This window comes from Heptranchias perlo, unplaced genomic scaffold, assembly GCF_035084215.1.
Source record: "Heptranchias perlo isolate sHepPer1 unplaced genomic scaffold, sHepPer1.hap1 HAP1_SCAFFOLD_216, whole genome shotgun sequence".
Classification (NCBI taxonomy): Eukaryota; Metazoa; Chordata; class Chondrichthyes; order Hexanchiformes; family Hexanchidae; genus Heptranchias; species Heptranchias perlo.
Genome location: NW_027139230.1, coordinates 304991 through 323133, shown reverse-complemented (window position 1 = coordinate 323133; position 18143 = coordinate 304991). Strand labels below are relative to the sequence as shown.

Sequence of the window (18143 nt, the reverse complement as noted above, 5' to 3'; positions counted from 1 at the left end):
CGGTGTCGGGGGCTCGGATTAGGGTCGGTGTCGGGGGCTCGGATTAGGGTCAGTGTCAGGAGCTCGGATTGGGGTCGGTGTCGGGGGCTCGGATTGGGGTCGGTGTCGGGGGCTCGGATTAGGGTCGGTGTCGGGGGCTCGGATTAGGGTCGGTGTCGGGGGCTCGGATTAGGGTCGGTGTCGGGGGCTCGGATTGGGGTCGGTGTCGGGGGCTCGGATTGGGGTCGGTGTCGGGGGCTTGGATTGGGGTCGGTGTCGGGGGCTCGGATTAGGGTCGGTGTCGGGGGCTCGGATTAGGGTCGGTGTCGGGGGCTCGGATTAGGGTCGGTGTCGGGGGCTCGGATTGGGGTCGGTGTCAGGAGCTCGGATTAGGGTCGGTGTTGGAAAATGCTATTGTCAACGCCATTGTCACGAGACACGTCGATTTTCATTTTATGTTTTTTTTATACCTCAAACTTACGAGTCACAGTACAGGCTCATGAATTGTTCATTCAAGGAACCTTCTTCCGGTCCTGTGCCCGATTTCCTCCCTTCTTTCACTTCTATACATTTCTCACAGAAAAAGACATCAGGGTCATGTGACTTTGGGATTTTGACACAAGAGCAGGTGATCCAGGCGTTGCGCTGGTTACATCCAATCATTGGACTGCCTGCAAAGGGCTTCTGACAGTAACATGTCACCAGGCTCCAGCAGCCGCCATCTGATTCCACCGTCAGTTCTTCATCCATTACCCGCCTTTGGCCCTCACTAAAGCTGGTTTCACCCCCATGTCTATTCCCCTCACTGAGGCTCTCTGATTCCTATTTTATAGTCTCAGTATAATGGTCACTGGATTTAGTCTCCTCTTTAAATAAACCAGTAAGTGAGACACTGTTGCCCCAGTGTCATCAACTATAATCAAATAAAAGTGCCCCTTAACGGTCACAGAAGGCCTCATGCGTACCAGCGGACACCGCTTGGTCCTTTTCCAGGGCCAACCGGGCACCCCCCCCTACAATGGGCTGCATCCAGTCTGGACCAGTGGATGGCCACCTTGGCCAGGTCCAGGAGGAGACCCACCAGGAGATTTGGTGTCTCGGTGTAAGGGGTCTCTAGCTTTGGTCTCACTACCTCTCCTCCCACTCCACTTCACTCACCAACTTTTGACCTTTTTCTCAGCTCTTTTTTCCCTCAGCCTTTCAGCCTTCGCATTTTGCTCCTCTTTCTAATGTGGGTGAAACGAGACCTCTCCCCTTCGAGCCCCCTCTGCTGTTCCATTTCCTTGCTCAACTGATTGCTCTATTATATAACTTAAAGCGGTGTTTAACTGCAGGACAGAGGAGCACGAGGCCCCGCTGCAGGGTGAGTGAAGGTGACTGAAGGATGGGCATGAGCTGAGCATCAAACCAAGCCACCGAGAGTGGTGGCACTCAGTGCCAGTCATGTTGGTGAGAGTGGGCAAAGTGCCAGTACTGGGGTTTAGCACGATCATAGATCGATCGACTTTTGTTAGTTATGGGTATGAAGGAATATAGATCAAAGGCGAATAAATGGAGTCAAGGTGCAGATCAGCATAATTTAATGAAATGGCGGAACAGGCTCGAGGAGCTGAATGGCCTCCTCCAGTTCCTATGTTACATGGGATTATCGCTCAGCCAATGTCAAGCGATTACTGTGAGTTATGGCAGAGCAGCGTTGGAAAGGATCTTTGTGTCGCCTCCAGGGCACAGTATCTGGAAACGGTCCCCTGGATTTTTGTCAACAGTTATGTTTTCTCAAGCAGTTGAACAAACAAGATGTTTTTCCTACCAGTCACTGCATTTCTAGCTGCAGAAGGGGCAGGAACGTCATTCATAACATGTAAAGTTAACAGAGCCGCAGAAATTCCATAAAGCCCACTCGACTGCCACAAATGGAAATTAAGTGGTGTGCAACTGACGAAAGAAAGCAGAACAAGCCTGAGCGTGTGCTGTCATCATCGACCTATTGAGTGAGACCGCTCCTCTCTCAGGGAGAACAATGCAACACATGTATTTCCAACAACTCTAAACTGGAGTTTGCAATTGGGAAATTTACCCTCTTTGCTATAATAGCTCTGCTCATAAGTGTTTAACCTGTTTCCTGAAAGTATTTAGTGATAACAGACACAGAATGTCCGATGTACATTTGAATAGCATTAATTACATTGTGTCAGCCAGCAACCCAATTGGGAAAAGTAATTGATCCCCTCTAGTGACGGTTTGTGGCCTTCCTGAGGACCTGAGTAGAACTCACTCTAGTTTCCACATCGTTCACCTGAGGAAGGAGGTAGCCTCCGAAAGCTTGTGAATTTAAAATAAAATTGCTGGACTATAACTTGGTGTTGTAAAATTGTTTACAATTAGTTTCCCTGAGGCCTTGTAAGGGCAGAATGGGCAGACACAGCTCTTGGTGTAAAAACTCCACACATGTCCTGACACCCCGCCAACATTTATAGAGACACTTTGGTGAATCCTGCCAAGACTGGATTCGGCCCCAAACTCCTGCCCCCCCCGCCCCCCCCACCCCATCTCAGAAACCTTCTTTTCCACCTCCCCTGAACCTGGGAGTGTTGAGGCCTTTTTGTGTTTTGGGTCCTTCGCTCCATTTACTGTGACTGGAACTTTTGTCTACTCTTCCTTTCTGAAAGCTGGTGAAAAATCTGATCACCTGCTACAGTTTTACCCTGAGAACAGAATGTACAGAGCAAAGTGCTCCTAGATCTATCTGATAAGGAAGGACAGGCTGGGCAGGCACCACAGGAGACTGATAGCCCCCACACACCATTCCCAAACATACAGACCAAGGTGCTCCGAGCTCAACCTGACCCCGAACCAGTGCTTGAAGAGGTCGCATTTCACAAGGGAAGCCATCACTGAGTTGTGCCACAAGCTGGAAGCTGACCTCAAGCCTCCAGTGCAGGCCCTGCACTGCCAGTAACCCGCAATCCTGTTTCTTCCAACAATCTCAGAGTGGGTACAGGAAAGATTTACGAGAATGATTCCAGGGATGAGGGACTTTAGTTATGTGAACAGACTGGAGAAGCTGGGGTTGTTCCCCTTGGAACAGAGAAGGTTGCGAGGAGATTTGATAGAGGTGTTCAAAATCATGAGGGATGTAAATTGTAAACAATTTTACAACACCAAGTTATAGTCCAACAATTTTATTTGAAATTCACAAGCTTTCGGAGGCTTCCTCCTTCCTCAGGTGAATGTTGTGGAAATGAAATCCTCAAACCCTTCGCATTTATAAATCACAGAACAATACCTGTGATTACAGACAGTCTTTCCAACTGCCCGTTGCCACGGCAATCACAGTGTGCAGACAGAGAGGTGTTACCTAAAAGGCCACCGAATATACAAACCACCAAAAAAAAACAGAGAGAGAGGCAGAAACATAGAAAAGACAGCAAATGACCCGTTATATTAAAAACAGATAACATTTGTTCGCTGGTGGGGTTACGTGTAGCGTGACATGAACCCAAGATCCCGGTTGAGGCCGTCCTCATGGGTGCGGAACTTGGCTATCAATTTCTGCTCGACGATTTTGCGTTGTCGTGTGTCTCGAAGGCCGCCTTGGAGTACGCTTACCCGAAGGTCGGTGGCTGAATGTCCATGACTGCTGAAGTGTTCCCCAACTGGGAGGGAACCCTCCTGTCTGGCGATTGTTGCGCGGTGTCCGTTCATCCGTTGTCGCAGCGTCTGCATGGTCTCGCCAATGTACCATGCTCTGGTGCATCCTTTCCTGCAACGTATGAGGTAGACAACGTTGGCCGAGTCACAGGAGTATGAACCATGTACCTGGTGGGTGGTGTCCTGTCGTGTGATGGTGGTATCTGTGTCGATGATCTGGCATGTCTTGCAGAGGTTACCGTGGCAGGGTTGTGTGGTGTCGTGGACGCTGTTCTCCTGAAAGCTGGGTAATTTGCTGCGAACGATGGTCTGTTTGAGGTTGGGTGGCTGTTTGAAGGCGAGTAGTGGAGGTGTGGGGATGGCCATAGCGAGGTGTTCGTCGTCATTGATGACATGTTGAAGGCTGCGGAGAACATGGCGTAGTTTCTCCGCTCCGGGGAAGTGCTGGACGACGAAGGGTACTCTGTTGGTTGCGTCCCGTGTTAGTCTTCTGAGGAGGTCTATGCGATTTTTCGCTGTGGCCCGTCGGAACTGTCGATCGATGAGTCGAGCGTCATATCCCGTTCTTACGAGGGCGTCTTTCAGCGTCTGTAGGTGTCCATCGCGTTCCTCCTCATCTGAGCAGACCCTGTGTATTCGCAGGGCCTGTCCATAGGGGATGGCCTCTTTGACGTGGTTAGGGTGGAAGCTGGAAAAGTGGAGCATCGTGAGGTTGTCCGTGGGCTTGCGGTAGAGTGAGGTGCTGAGGTGCCCGTCTTTGATGGAGATTTGTGTGTCCAAGAAAGAAACTGATTCTGAGGAGTAGTCCATGGTGAGCTTGATGGTGGGATGGAACTTGTTGATGTTATCGTGTAGTCTCTTTAGTGATTCCTCGCCGTGGGTCCATAGAAAGAAAATGTCGTCGATGTATCTGGTGTATAGTGTTGGTTGGAGGTCCTGTGCAGTGAAGAAGTCCTGCTCGAACTTGTGCATGAAAATGTTGGCGTATTGGGGTGCGAATTTTGTCCCCATAGCTGTTCCGTGTGTTTGGGTAAAGAACTGGTTATCGAAGGTGAAGACATTGTGATCCAGGATGAAGCGGATGAGTTGTCGGATGGCGTCTGGAGATTGGCTGTTGTTGGTGTTGAGTATTGATGCTGTCGCAGCGATGCCGTCATCGTGGGGGATACTGGTGTAGAGTGCCGAGACGTCCATCGTGGTGAGAAGTGTTCCTGGTTCAACTGGTCCGTGGGTACTGAGTTTTTGTAGGAAGTCTGTAGTGTCGCGACAGAAGCTGGGTGTTCCCTGTACGATGGGCTTCAGGATGCCCTCGATGTATCCAGAGAGGTTCTCACACAGGGTTCCGTTGCCTGATACGATGGGACGTCCGGGTGTGTTGGCTTTGTGTATCTTTGGGAGGCAGTAGAAGTCTCCCACGCGGGGAGTACGTGGGATGAGAGCGCGTAGGATGCTTTGAAGGTCTGGATCGAAGGTCTTGATCAGTTTGTTGAGCTGGTGGGTGTGTTCTTTGGTCGGATCTGCGGGTAACCGTCTGTAGTGTTCCTGGTTGTCCAGTTGTCGGTATGCTTCTTTGCAATAGTCCGTTCTGTTCTGTATGACTATGGCTCCTCCTTTGTCCGCTGGTTTGATGACGATGTTGCGGTTGGTCTTGAGAGCGTTGATGGCGTTGCGTTGTGCTCGGGTGACATTCTGGACTGTCTTCTGAGTGCGGCTGATGAATCTGGCATTGACACATTTCCTGACAGCTTGAGCATACATGTCAAGCTGAGGGCAGCGACCCTCCGGAGGAGTCCAGTGTGACTCTTTCCTCTTCGGTTGCTGTACTGCGGATCCCTCTGTCTGCTGTTCCAGATCGTTGATTGTCTCATTGGGTTCGCTGCTGAAATCTTGGGGTTTGTGGAGGTATTCCCGGAGCCTCATTTGGACACAGAGGAATTAATCAGGAGAATGAGGCTCCGGGAATACTTCCACAAACCCCAAGATTTCAGCAGCGAACCCAATGAGACAATCGACGATCTGGAACAGCAGACAGAGGGATCCGCAGTACAGCAACCGAAGAGGAAAGAGTCACACTGGACTCCTCCGGAGGGTCGCTGCCCTCAGCTGGACATGTATGCTCAAGCTGTCAGGAAATGTGTCAATGCCAGATTCATCAGCCGCACTCGGAAGACAGTCCAGAATGTCACCCGAGCACAACGCAACGCCATCAACGCTCTCAAGACCAACCGCAACATCGTCATCAAACCAGCGGACAAAGGAGGAGCCATCGTCATGCAGAACAGAACGGACTATTGCAAAGAAGCATACCGACAACTGGACAACCAGGAACACTACAGACGGTTACCTGCAGATCCGACCAAAGAACACACCCACCAGCTCAACAAACTGATCAAGACCTTCGATCCAGACCTTCAAAGCATCCTACGCACTCTCATCCCACGTACTCCCCGCGTGGGAGACTTCTACTGCCTCCCAAAGATACACAAAGCCAACACACCCGGACGTCCTATCGTATCAGGCAACGGAACCCTGTGTGAGAACCTCTCTGGATACATCGAGGGCATCCTGAAGCCCATCGTACAGGGAACACCCAGCTTCTGTCGCGACACTACAGACTTCCTACAAAAACTCAGTACCCACGAACCAGTTGAACCAGGAACACTTCTCACCACGATGGACGTCTCGGCACTCTACACCAGTATCCCCCACGATGACGGCATCGCTGCGACAGCATCAATACTCAACACCAACAACAGCCAATCTCCAGACGCCATCCTACAACTCATCCGCTTCATCCTGGATCACAATGTCTTCACCTTCGATAAGCAGTTCTTTACCCAAACACACGGAACAGCCATGGGGACAAAATTCGCACCCCAATACGCCAACATTTTCATGCACAAGTTCGAGCAGGACTTCTTCACTGCACAAGACCTCCAACCAACACTATACACCAGATACATCGACGACATTTTCTTTCTATGGACCCACGGCGAGGAATCACTAAAGAGACTACACGATAACATCAACAAGTTCCATCCCACCATCAAGCTCACCATGGACTACTCCTCAGAATCAGTTTCTTTCTTGGACACACGAATCTCCATCAAAGACGGGCACCTCAGCACCTCACTCTACCGCAAGCCCACGGACAACCTCACGATGCTCCACTTTTCCAGCTTCCACCCTAACCACGTCAAAGAGGCCATCCCCTATGGACAGGCCCTGCGAATACACAGGGTCTGCTCAGATGAGGAGGAACGCAATGGACACCTACAGACGCTGAAAGACGCCCTAGTAAGAACGGGATATGACGCTCGACTCATCGATCGACAGTTCCGACGGGCCACAGCGAAAAATCGCATAGACCTCCTCAGAAAACTAACACGGGACACAACCAACAGAGTACCCTTCGTCGTCCAGCACTTCCCCGGAGCGGAGAAACTACGCCATGTTCTCCGCAGCCTTCAGCATGTCATCAATGACGACGAACACCTCGTTATGGCCATCCCCACACCTCCACTACTCGCCTTTAAACAGCCACCCAACCTCAAACAGACCATCGTTCACAGCAAATTACCCAGCCTTCAGGAGAACAGCGTCCACGACACCACACAACCCTGCCACGGTAACCTCTGCAAGACATGCCAGATCATCGACACAGACACCACCATCACACGAGAGGACACCACCCACCAGGTGCATGGTTCATACTCCTGTGACTCGGCCAACGTTGTCTACCTCATACGTTGCAGGAAAGGATGCCCCAGAGCATGGTACATTGGCGAGACCATGCAGACGCAGCGACAACGGATGAACGGACACCGCGCAACAATCGCCAAACAGGAGGGTTCCCTCCCAGTCGGGGAACACTTCAGCAGTCAAGGACGTTCAGCCACCGACCTTCGGGTAAGCATACTCCAAGGCGGCCTTCGAGACACACGACAACGCAAAATCGTCGAGCAGAAATTGATAGCCAAGTTCCGCACCCATGAGGACGGCCTCAACCGGGATCTTGGGTTCATGTCACGCTACACGTAACCCCACCAGCGAACAAATGTTATCTGTTTTTAATATAACGGGTCATTTGCTGTCTTTTCTATGTTCCTGCCTCTCTCTCTCTGTTTTTTTTTGGTGGTTTGTATATTCGGTGGCCCTGTCGGTAACACCTCTCTGTCTGCACACTGTGATTGCCGTGGCAACGGGCAGTTGGAAAGACTATCTGTAATCACCAGGTATTGTTCTGTGATTTATAAATGCGAAGGGTTCGAGGATTTCATTTCCACAACATTCACCTGAGGAAGGAGGAAGCCTCCGAAAGCTTGTGAATTTCAAATAAAATTGTTGGACTATAACTTGGTGTTGTAAAATTGTTTACAATTGTCAACCCCAGTCCATCACCGGCATCTCCACATCATGAGGGATGTAGACAGAGTAGATAGAGAGAAACTGTTCCCATTGGCAGATGGGTCGAGAACCAGAGGGCATAGATTTAAGATGATTGGCAAAACAACCAAAGGCGACATGAGGAAAAACTTTTAGGATCTGGAATGCACTGCCCGAGGGGATGGAGGAGGCAGCTTCAATCATGGCCTTCAAAAGAGAACTGTATCAGTACTTGAAGGGAAAAAATTTGCAGGGTTACAGGGAAAGGGCAGGGGAGTGGGACTAGTTGGATTGCTCTTGCAGAGAGCCGGCACGGGCTCGACGGACCGAATGGTCTCCTTCAGTGCTGTAACCATTCTATGATTCTATGATTCTATCAGATTTCTAAGGCCCTTTTTTTAAATTACGGAATTTATGAGCCGCACAAAAAGAATCTTCATTACTATTGATTCAGTGAACGTTTGTGTTTATCGAAGTGAAGGTTGTTCGTGCTGGGCAATGAAAACAATTTACAATTGGTACCTAGTCTTGGCATCAAGTGTCCCCTGGTCAGGGACAGCACGGGTTAGATAGAGGGTGAAACTGCCCTCATATTCTCAGTGTCCCCTGGTCAGGTACAGCACGGGTTAGATAGAGGGTGAAACTGCCCTCATATTCTCAGTGTCCCCTGGTCAGGTACAGCACGGGTTAGACAGAGGGTGAAACTGCCCTCATACTCTCAGTGTCCCCTGGTCAGGTCACATGGAGTTTGGATGTTGTTGGAGCAGGGTTGTTGGGAGCTCTGGGGATGTTTCTTTCACCTCCTGGCTGTACTCTCGTGTTTATCCAACACTCTGGGGACGTTTCTTGTCTCCTTATCACCTGTAAGATGCTGAAATCAGGGCGGTAGTGAGATGAAAATGTAAAAAGAAACTTATTGCTCACTTGCCACTCGAAGCCCACCCAAAGGGATTTTCGAGCGGGCCTCGATTTCGGCGGCCAAAGCAGGCAGGAGCCTCATCACAATATTTAAATCAGGACCCCCGAGGCGATTCTGGTGGGAGAGCGAGTGGCGTGCGCTGTACCTGCTCCTTAAAGGGACCACGGGAGGCCACTCCGCAAACAGCATGGGAAAGGATTTGAAATGATTTCTGTGAATGCTCCTCCTGGCCTCACAAAAATCGTCCCACCCTCTGCCGGTCCCTCTGCAGCCCCCTCACCCTACAGGATTGCATGATCCCATCCCCCTTTGAAGAGATCCCCCCCTGTCATTGCTCGCTCAGCGCTGGCAACTTGCTGATTTTATTTTAATGAGGCTCGACCGCAAGAATGGATCGGGCCTCCTGCACGTGACATTGGGCGGGCGGTGTGATTTCTCTGCCCAACCTCTGACCCGTCTCTGACCTTCGCCCGACCTCTGCCCTTTTCTACCCGATTCTCGAAATACTTTTGATTTATTGTTTTAGCCGATCAAACCTCAGGCCTGTGGAGGGTGTAGTGGAATCCTCCGTAAATTGCAATATGCAGTTTGCTGCGGATGGGATTGTTCTCAATGCTGATCCACACACTCAGCAGGGGCAGAAACAAGACGATGTAGAGTTTGGACTGTGAGGGGCGGCTACACTTCGAATAACTCTCAGGCTGCTGAACATGAAAATGATGTGGAACAGCTGAAGGCGGAACATATACACGGTCAACACTTGGGAGGGGACACTTTGGACCTATGGTTCCCAAAGCTCTCCTCCACTGCGGTTTTCCTCGTGTTATTTCTGGGTCTGTAGACTAACCGATTTAACATGACCGGACAGATGGTCTGAGAAAGCAGGGCAAAGACCAAGGGAAGTCTAGATTAAACTGCATTTATTTCAATACAAGAAGTCTGATGGGCAAGGCAGATGAACTCAGGGCATGGATGGGTACATGGGACTGGGATGTTATAGCTATTACTGAAACATGGCTAAGGGAGGGGCAGGACTGGCAGCTCAATGTTCCAGGGTACAGATGCTTTTGGAAAGATAGAGCAGGAGGTAAGAGAGGAGGGGGAGTTGCGTTCTTAATTAGGGAGAACATCACGGCAGTAGTGAGAGGGGATATATCCGAGGGTTCACCCACTGAGTCTATATGGGTAGAACTGAAAAATAAGAAGGAAGAGATCACTTTGATAGGATTGTACTACAGACCCCCAAATAGTCAACGGGAAATTGAGGAGCAAATATGTAAGGAGATTACAGACAGCTGCAAGAAAAATAGGGTGGTAATGGTAGGGGACTTTAACTTTCCCAACATTGACTGGGACAGCCATAGCATTAGGGGCTTGGATGGAGAGAAATTTGTTGAGTGTATTCAGGAGGAATTTCTCATTCAGTATGTGGATGGCCCGACTAGAGAGGGGGCAAAACTTGACCTCCTCTTGGGAAATAAGGAAGGGCAGGTGACAGAAGTGTTAGTGAGGGATCACTTTGGGACCAGTGATCATAATTCCATTAGTTTTAAGATAGCTATGGAGAAGGATAGGTCTGGCCCAAAAGTTAAAATTCTAAATTGGGGAAAGGCCAATTTTGATGGTATTAGACAGGAACTTTCAGAAGTTGATTGGGAGAGTCTGTTGGCAGGCAAAGGGACATCTGGTAAGTGGGAGGCTTTCAAAAGTGTGTTAACCAGGGTTCAGGGTAAGCACATTCCCTATAAAGTGAAGGGCAAGGCTGGTAGAAGTAGGGAACCTTGGATGACTCGGGAGATTGAGGCCCGAGTCAAAAAGAAGAAGGAGGCATATGACATGCATAGGCAGCTGGGATCAAGTGGATCCCTTGAAGAGTATAGAGATTGCCGGAGTCGAGTTAAGAGAGAAATCAGGAGGGCATAAAGGGGACATGAGATTGCTTTGGCAGATAAGGCAAAGGAGAATCCAAAGAGCTTCTACAAATACATAAAGGGCAAAAGAGTAACTAGGGAGAGAGTAGGGCCTCTTAAGGATCAACAAGGTCATCTATGTGCGGAACCACAAGAGATGGGTGAGATCCTGAATGAATATTTCACATCGGTATTTACGGTTGGGAAAGGCATGGATGTTAGGGAACTTGGTGAAATAAATAGTGATGTCTTGAGGAGTGTACATATTACAGAGAGGGAGGTGCTGGAAGTCTTAACGCGCATCAAGGTAGATAAATCTCCAGGACCTGATGGAATGTATCCCAGGACGTTATGGGAGGTTAGGGAGGAAATTGCGGGTCCCCTAGCAGAGATATTTGAATCATCCACCGCTACAGGTGAGGTGCCTGAAGATTGGAGGGTAGCAAATGTTGTGCCTTTGTTTAAGAAGGGTGGCAGGGAAAAGCCTGGGAACCAGAGACCGGTGAGCCTGACATCTGTGGTGGGTAAGTTGTTAGAGGGTATTCTGAGAGACAGGATCTACAGGCATTTGGAGAGGCAGGGACTGATTAGGAACAGTCAGCATGGTTTTGTGAGAGGAAAATCATGTCTCACGAATTTGATTGAGTTTTTTGAAGGGGTAACCAAGAAGATAGATGAGGGCTGTGCAGTAGACGTGGTCTATATGGACTTTAGCAAAGCCTTTGACAAGGTACCGCATGATAGGTTGTTACATAAGGTTAAATCTCATGGGATCCAAGGTGAGGTAGCCAATTACGACAGAAGACAGAGGGTGGTTGTAGAGGGTTGTTTTTCAAACTGGAGGCCTGTGACCAGCGGTGTGCCTCAGGGATCGGTGCTGGGTCCGCTGTTATTTATTATTTATATTAATGATTTGGATGAGAAGTTAGTAAGTTTGCAGATGACACCAAGATTGGTGGCATTGTGGACAGTGAAGAAGGTTATCGAGGATTGCAACGGGATCTTGATAAATTGTGCCAGTGGGCCGATGAATGGCAGATGGAGTTTAATTTAGATAAATGTGAGGTGATGCATTTTGTTAGATCGAATCGGGCCAGGACCTACTCCGTTAATGGTAGGGCTTTGGGGAGAGTTATAGAACAAAGAGATCTGGGAGTACAGGTTCATAGCTCCTTGAAAGTGGAGTCACAGGTGGATAGGGTGGTGAAGAAGGCATTCAGCATGCTTGGTTTCATTGGTCAGAACATTGAATACAGGAGTTGGGATGTCTTGTTGAAGTTGTACAAGACATTAGTAAGGCCACACTTGGAATACTGTGTACAGTTCTGGTCACCCTATTATAGAAAGGATATTATTAAACTAGAAAGAGTGCAGAAAAGATTTACTAGGATGCTACCGGGACTTGATGGTTTGACTTACAGGGAGAGGTTAGACAGACTGGGACTTTTTTCCCTGGAGAGTAGGAGGTTTCGGGGTGATCTTATAGAAGTCTATAAAATAATGAGGGGCATAGATAAGGTAGATAGTCAAAATCTTTTCCCAAAGTAGGGGAGTCTGTAACGAGGGGGCATAGATTTAAGGTGAGAGGGGAGAGATACAAAAGGGTCCAGAGGGGCAATTTTTTCACTCAAAGGGTGGTGAGTGTCTGGAACGAGCTGCCAGAGGCAGTAGTAGAGGCGGGTACAATTTTGTCTTTTAAAAAGCATTTGGACAGTTACATGGGTAAGATGGGTATAGAGGGATATGGGCCAAGTGCAGGCAATTGGGACTAGCTTAGTGGTATAAACTGGGCGACATGGACATGTTGGGCCGAAGGGCCTGTTTCCATGTTGTAAACTTCTATGATTCTAACTCACTCGTCTGGTGGAAACCGGGTCGGGGAGCAGTTAAAATGAGTGGAACAACTTGCCCTCTCCGATCACACTGCCTTCCTGCTGTGTCCCGATCTTAACCTACTCTTTTGAGCAGACGAGGAGGACACCCGTCCCAAGCTGTGGGGTCCTTTGCAGATTGGGGCCTGACCTGATATTTTAGTCGGATGCCTGAGCGGTGGAGCAGTGACGGCTTCCCCCCCACCCCGGCCAGACCTGTCGGGAGAGGGATTGTAGACCAGGAGTGTTCCTCCGGGTCAAACAAGGAAACCTTGGGCCTCCCTTGTCCCGGGCTTACTCCCCACTCCCCCAATCGCTTTTGTCACCCGACCCCCCCATCTTACCACTTACCTAACTGCCGGAGACCAATCCCGTGGGTCCCCGTCTGTGACCTCCTGCTTCAGGGCTCGTGCAAACCGTACCTGCCCCCATTTAAAATCGGGGCTAATGATTGCTATCATTGGTCAACAGCTCCATCATTGTTGTATCATGTGACTATCAGCATGGTAGAAGGAGAACTAGAGGAACATTGGTCTTTTATCGTCTCGCAGTTCCGACTTGAAGAAATTCTGCAGGGAAAGCTGTCACAACGGGCCCTTCTTTGAGTACTCGGGCAAAAAATACATTTCTTGCATTTTTGAAAACTTGAGATAGACATTCAGCTAATTTCTTGTTTAAATTCAGCCTGTGGATTCTGTCCTGCCAGGGGCCGCCATCTTTGGCGTGTTTTTGACATTAGACTTGGTTTTGCGACAGGCCTCGGCTCCCAGCAGCCTCTCTGTTGTTTGCCGGAGATGTTTATGAAAGAAATGGTCTTGTCCTCTCCATTTATGAATTCAAACTGTTGTCTTTCAGCTTCGGCCTGCAGAGGGGAGTCCGATAACTGTGGGGCAACCAGCCGCAGTGGTACACCCAAAGGTCGGTCTCAAACACTTTTATCAACGTTTCTGTTTCATTTTTTGTATGAACAATATGCAAACATGATAATGAAATGAGACGGTCTACAGACAGGCCAGGAAAGTACGCAGTCATGTGATGCTCATTAAAGGGGAGGAGCAGAACTGGTAACAGCAGATTGGGGGAGTGATGAGCCAGTGTCCCAGAATGCTGGAGCCGTCCTCTGCCCCTGTCCTGTGTACTCACAGCAGCAGTAAGCTCGAATCCACAGTTTTCACCAAGGTTCCCTCAAATTTTTTTCGGCCATGTGTGGAGTGAATTTGGGTTTGTGAACAGATATAAAGGGTGTGTGCCACCGTAAAAAATCACAACTTTAAACAGACATCTTAGAAAACATTATTCAGGGTAAATAACAAACAGAAGAAATGTACAAAATAATGGATAATTGTAACAATTTAATGTTATATTGGCTGATAAATTAATATAGTTTATGAAATGGGTTTCTTAAATTGCACCAGGATTGAGCAGACCAGTCTCGTTATATTTTATTAAAAATTACCTGATGGGAACGATTCCAGTCAGCTTTTGGCTGAATCAGCTTAATGATTCAAACAGAAATAAACCGTGTGCAATCAGAATTTTTAAATTGAGTCAGAAATACAAAACAGCTGTCAAATCAGTCCGTGTGAATTTGGGAATCGGGAACAGTTTAATTAAAACTCTCCCCTTCCCACGCCCTCCATTGACTCCTCAGCGAGGTTTAACAAATTATTGCATTCCAATTGTACAGGTTACAGGTCTCATTAGTTCTGGCTGCTTCCATGTATGGGCTGCTGGTCTCTGATTGGGCGGAGGTGCCTGGTCTCTGATTGGGCGGAGGTGCCTGGTCTCTGATTGGCCGCTGACAAACACATCTGTTTCATTTCACTTCCTGGTCTGGTTTCCACACAGCCAATCAGCTGCTCGCTGACTGCATTTCCTAACAACGCGATAAACTATTCGGCGGCTGGGGCCCGAGCCGTGGGATTGGACACTCAGACACTCCCGAGCACCAGAGGCAGAGCAGCCTACCTGGGGCTGGAGCACTGGGGACAAGGGAGGCAGAGCTGGAGGAGGGCCTGTGGCCTGGGGTCCGGCTGGCGCGTGGGAGAGGGGCCTGGGGTCCAGCCAGCGTGTGGGAGAGGGGCCCGGGGTCCGGCCAGTGTGTGGGAGAGGGGCCCGGGGTCCGGCCAGTGTGTGGGAGAGGGGCCCGGGGTCCGGCCAGTGTGTGGGAGAGGGGCCCGGGGTCCAGCCAGTGTGTGGGAAGGGGGCCCGGGGAAAAGCCAGCAGGTGGGAGAGGGGCCCGGGGTCCGGCCAGTGTGTGGGAGAGGAGCCCGGGGTCCGGCCAGCGTGTGGGAGAGGGGCCCGGGGTCCGGCCAGCGCGTGGGAGAGTGGCCCGGGGTCCAGCCAGCGTGTGGGAGAGGAGCCCGGGGTCCGGCCAGTGTGTGGGAAGGGGGCCCGGGGTCCGGCCAGTGTGTGGGAGGGGGGCCCGGCGTCCGGCCAGTGTGTGGGAAGGGGGCCCGGGGTCCAGCCAGCGTGAGGGAGGGGGGCCCGGGGTCCGGCCAGTGTGTGGGAAGGGGGCCCGGGGTCCGGCCAGTGTGTGGGAGAGGGGCCCGGCGTCCGGCCAGTGTGTGGGAAGGGGGCCCGGGGTCCGGCCAGTGTGTGGGAGAGGGGCCCGGGGTCCGGCCAGTATGTGGGAGAGGGGCCCGGGGTCCGGCCAGTGTGTGGGAGAGGGGCCCGGGGTCCAGCCAGCGTGAGGGAGGGGGGCCCGGGGTCCGTCCAGCGTGCGGGAGGGGGGCTGAAAGCACTTTCTTGGTGCACGGACGGAATGTTTAAGTGCGTGGCCCACAACAGACTGCTGCGCAGTCACGCATGCTTGCAGCTTAGAGGGAACAATGGTTTCCATCCACACGTTCTGTACAATATTCATTAACCAGCAATAAAGGATTGCACAGGTCACCGGGTAAAGTACATACTTATTACCGCAATACTGAACAAACTCTTTACTGCCCTATATCTCGTCAGACGATAGCATGACCCAGGGCCGTAATCATAAAGCCCCATGTTAAAGGAACTGGACACTGTCATTTCACATGTTCCCTCGTGTCTGCTTCTCATGACTTCCAAAAGGCAGACTGATTAATACTTTCGTGAGATCGGACCAATGAATAATCAAGAGGCTGCTTAATTTTACAGATTACTCGTGACTGAACAGAGTAGCAAATCCTCAATTTTGACTTATTTCGTAACACTTCCAGCAACATATGAAAGAACAATGCACTCCACACTGTCCCTGTTAGTGGACTAACACACACACTTTGAACTCGATTGGCCCTATCCTTTATCCCTGGTGCTCCCTGCCTGCACAGGAAACCAGCTGCCTGACCTCTGACCCTCCCCCTGTCTGGGAATGGACCAGTCGCTACTGCCCACCCCCCCACCGCACACACCATTTAGGGGCCCCTGAGAAACTATCTCCTGCTGTTCACAAATGAATGGGACCATCTCAACACAGTGGCCTAGAAATTGCTCCGTCTGAATGGAGAGGCCCGAGGAGCACCTAATATTGGGCCTGGAGCCTCATGTTCACCGAGCCAGCGAGCTACGGCCATCAGTCAGATCACTGGGCGTGAGGCCTCGAAGATCATGCTGCTACATCGCCAGCAGTGACACTGGGGCAAGTCCTTAAAGGGGGCGACCGGGAAGGGGTGGGTCAATTGTACAGGATGGGCAATCAGCTAGAGGGGATCGATTGGCTAGAGGGGGTGATCGGGAAGGAGAGCAAAGAAGGAACACAGGAACAGCAGGAGGCCATTTAGCCCCTCGAGCCTGTTCCGCCATTCAATTAGATCATGGCTGATCTGTATCTTAACTCCATTTACCCACCTTGATTCCATAACCCTTAATACCTTTACCCTACAAAAATCTACCAATCTCAATTTTGAAATTTTCAATTGACCCCCGGCCTCAACGGCTTTTTGGGGGAGAGCGTTCCAGATTTCCACTCCCCTTGATGTAAAGAAATGCTTCTTGACATCACCCCTAAATGGTCGAGCTCTAATATTAAGGTTATGCCCCCTTGTTCTGGACTCTCCCACCAGGGGAAATAATTTCTCTCTATCTACACTATCAAATTGTTTAATCATCTTAAACACCTCAATTAGATCACCCCATGATCTTCTATATTTAAAGGAATACAAGCCAAGTCGATGCAACCTATCCTCATAATTTAATCCCAGTATCATCAGTCCCAGTGAATCTGCGCTGCACCCCTCCAAGGCGAATATATCCTTCCTGAGGTGCGGTGCCCAGAACTGAACGCAGCATCTCCAGATGGGGTTTAAATAGAGCTTTGCACATTCCATAGCCTTTTTAATGATTTTCTGTACCTGTCCACAAGTTTTGAGTGATTTCTGTACTTGGACCCCTAAATTTCTCTGCTCCTCCACAGTTCCGAGCTTCTCCCCATTTAGAAAATACCCTGATTTATCTTTCTTCGGTCCAAAGTGGATGACCTCACACTTCCCCATGTTGAACTCCATCTGCTGCAGTTTTGCCCACTCACTGAATCTATCAATGTCCCTTTGCAACTTTCTGCTCCCATCTACACTATTTACTTTGCCTCCTAACTCAGAGTCGGCTGCAAATTTGGTTATACGTCTCTTGATTCCTTCATCCAAGTTATTTATAAATATAGTGAAACGGTGAGGCCCCAGGACAGATCCCTGGGGGTCACCACTAGTCACATCCTGCCTATTTGAATACATACCCGTTATCCCCACTCTCTGTCTCCTGCCTCCTAACCAATTCCCTACCCAAGCCAATAGGTTGCCTCCAATTCAATGTGTTCCCATTTTTGTTAACAGTTTCTTATGTGGAACCTTATTGAATGCCTTCTGGAAGTCCATATAACTAACATCCATAGACACTCCCTTATCTACCATGTTGCATCCTTTAAAAATTCAACTAGGTTCGTTAGACATGATTTACCCTTTACAATCGGGTGGATGTTGGCGGTGGGCGGAGGGAGGGAGGGTGGAGGTAGGAGGGAGGGAGTGTGATGGAGGGAGGGTGGCAGTGGACGGTGGGAGGGAGGAATGGGGTGGGGGAGGGATTGTGGGTGGCGGTGGGAGGAGTGGGGAGGGTGGGAAGGTGGCAGTGGGCGGAGGGAGGAAGGGTGGAGGGAGGGAGTGTGATGGAGGGAGGGAGTGTGATGGAGGGAGGGAGGAATGGGGTGGGGGATGGATTGTGGGTGGCGGTGGGTGGAGTGGGGAGGGTGAGAAGGTGGCAGTGGGTGGAGGGAGGAAGGGTGGAGGGAGGGAGTGTGATGGAGGGAGGGTGGCGGTGGATGGTGGGAGGGAGGAATGGGGTGGGGGAGGGATTGTGGGTGGCGGTGGGTGGAGTGGGGAGGGTGGGAAGGTGGCAGTGGGCGGAGGGAGGAAGGGTGGGGGTAGGAGGGAGGGAGTGTGATGGAGGGAGGGTGGCAGTGGA

General features: G+C 50.4%; 1 protein-coding gene across 1 annotated transcript in view; it reads left to right on the top strand.

Moving 5' to 3' along the window:
- Window positions 1-18143, top strand: part of LOC137310100 (nuclear GTPase SLIP-GC-like) — a 177471-nt gene that overhangs the window by 15084 nt on the left and 144244 nt on the right. The window contains exon 3 of the mRNA XM_067978059.1: window positions 13572-13634. Coding sequence (XP_067834160.1) covers window positions 13572-13634 — 63 coding nt within the window. The remainder of the gene's footprint in view (window positions 1-13571; window positions 13635-18143) is intronic.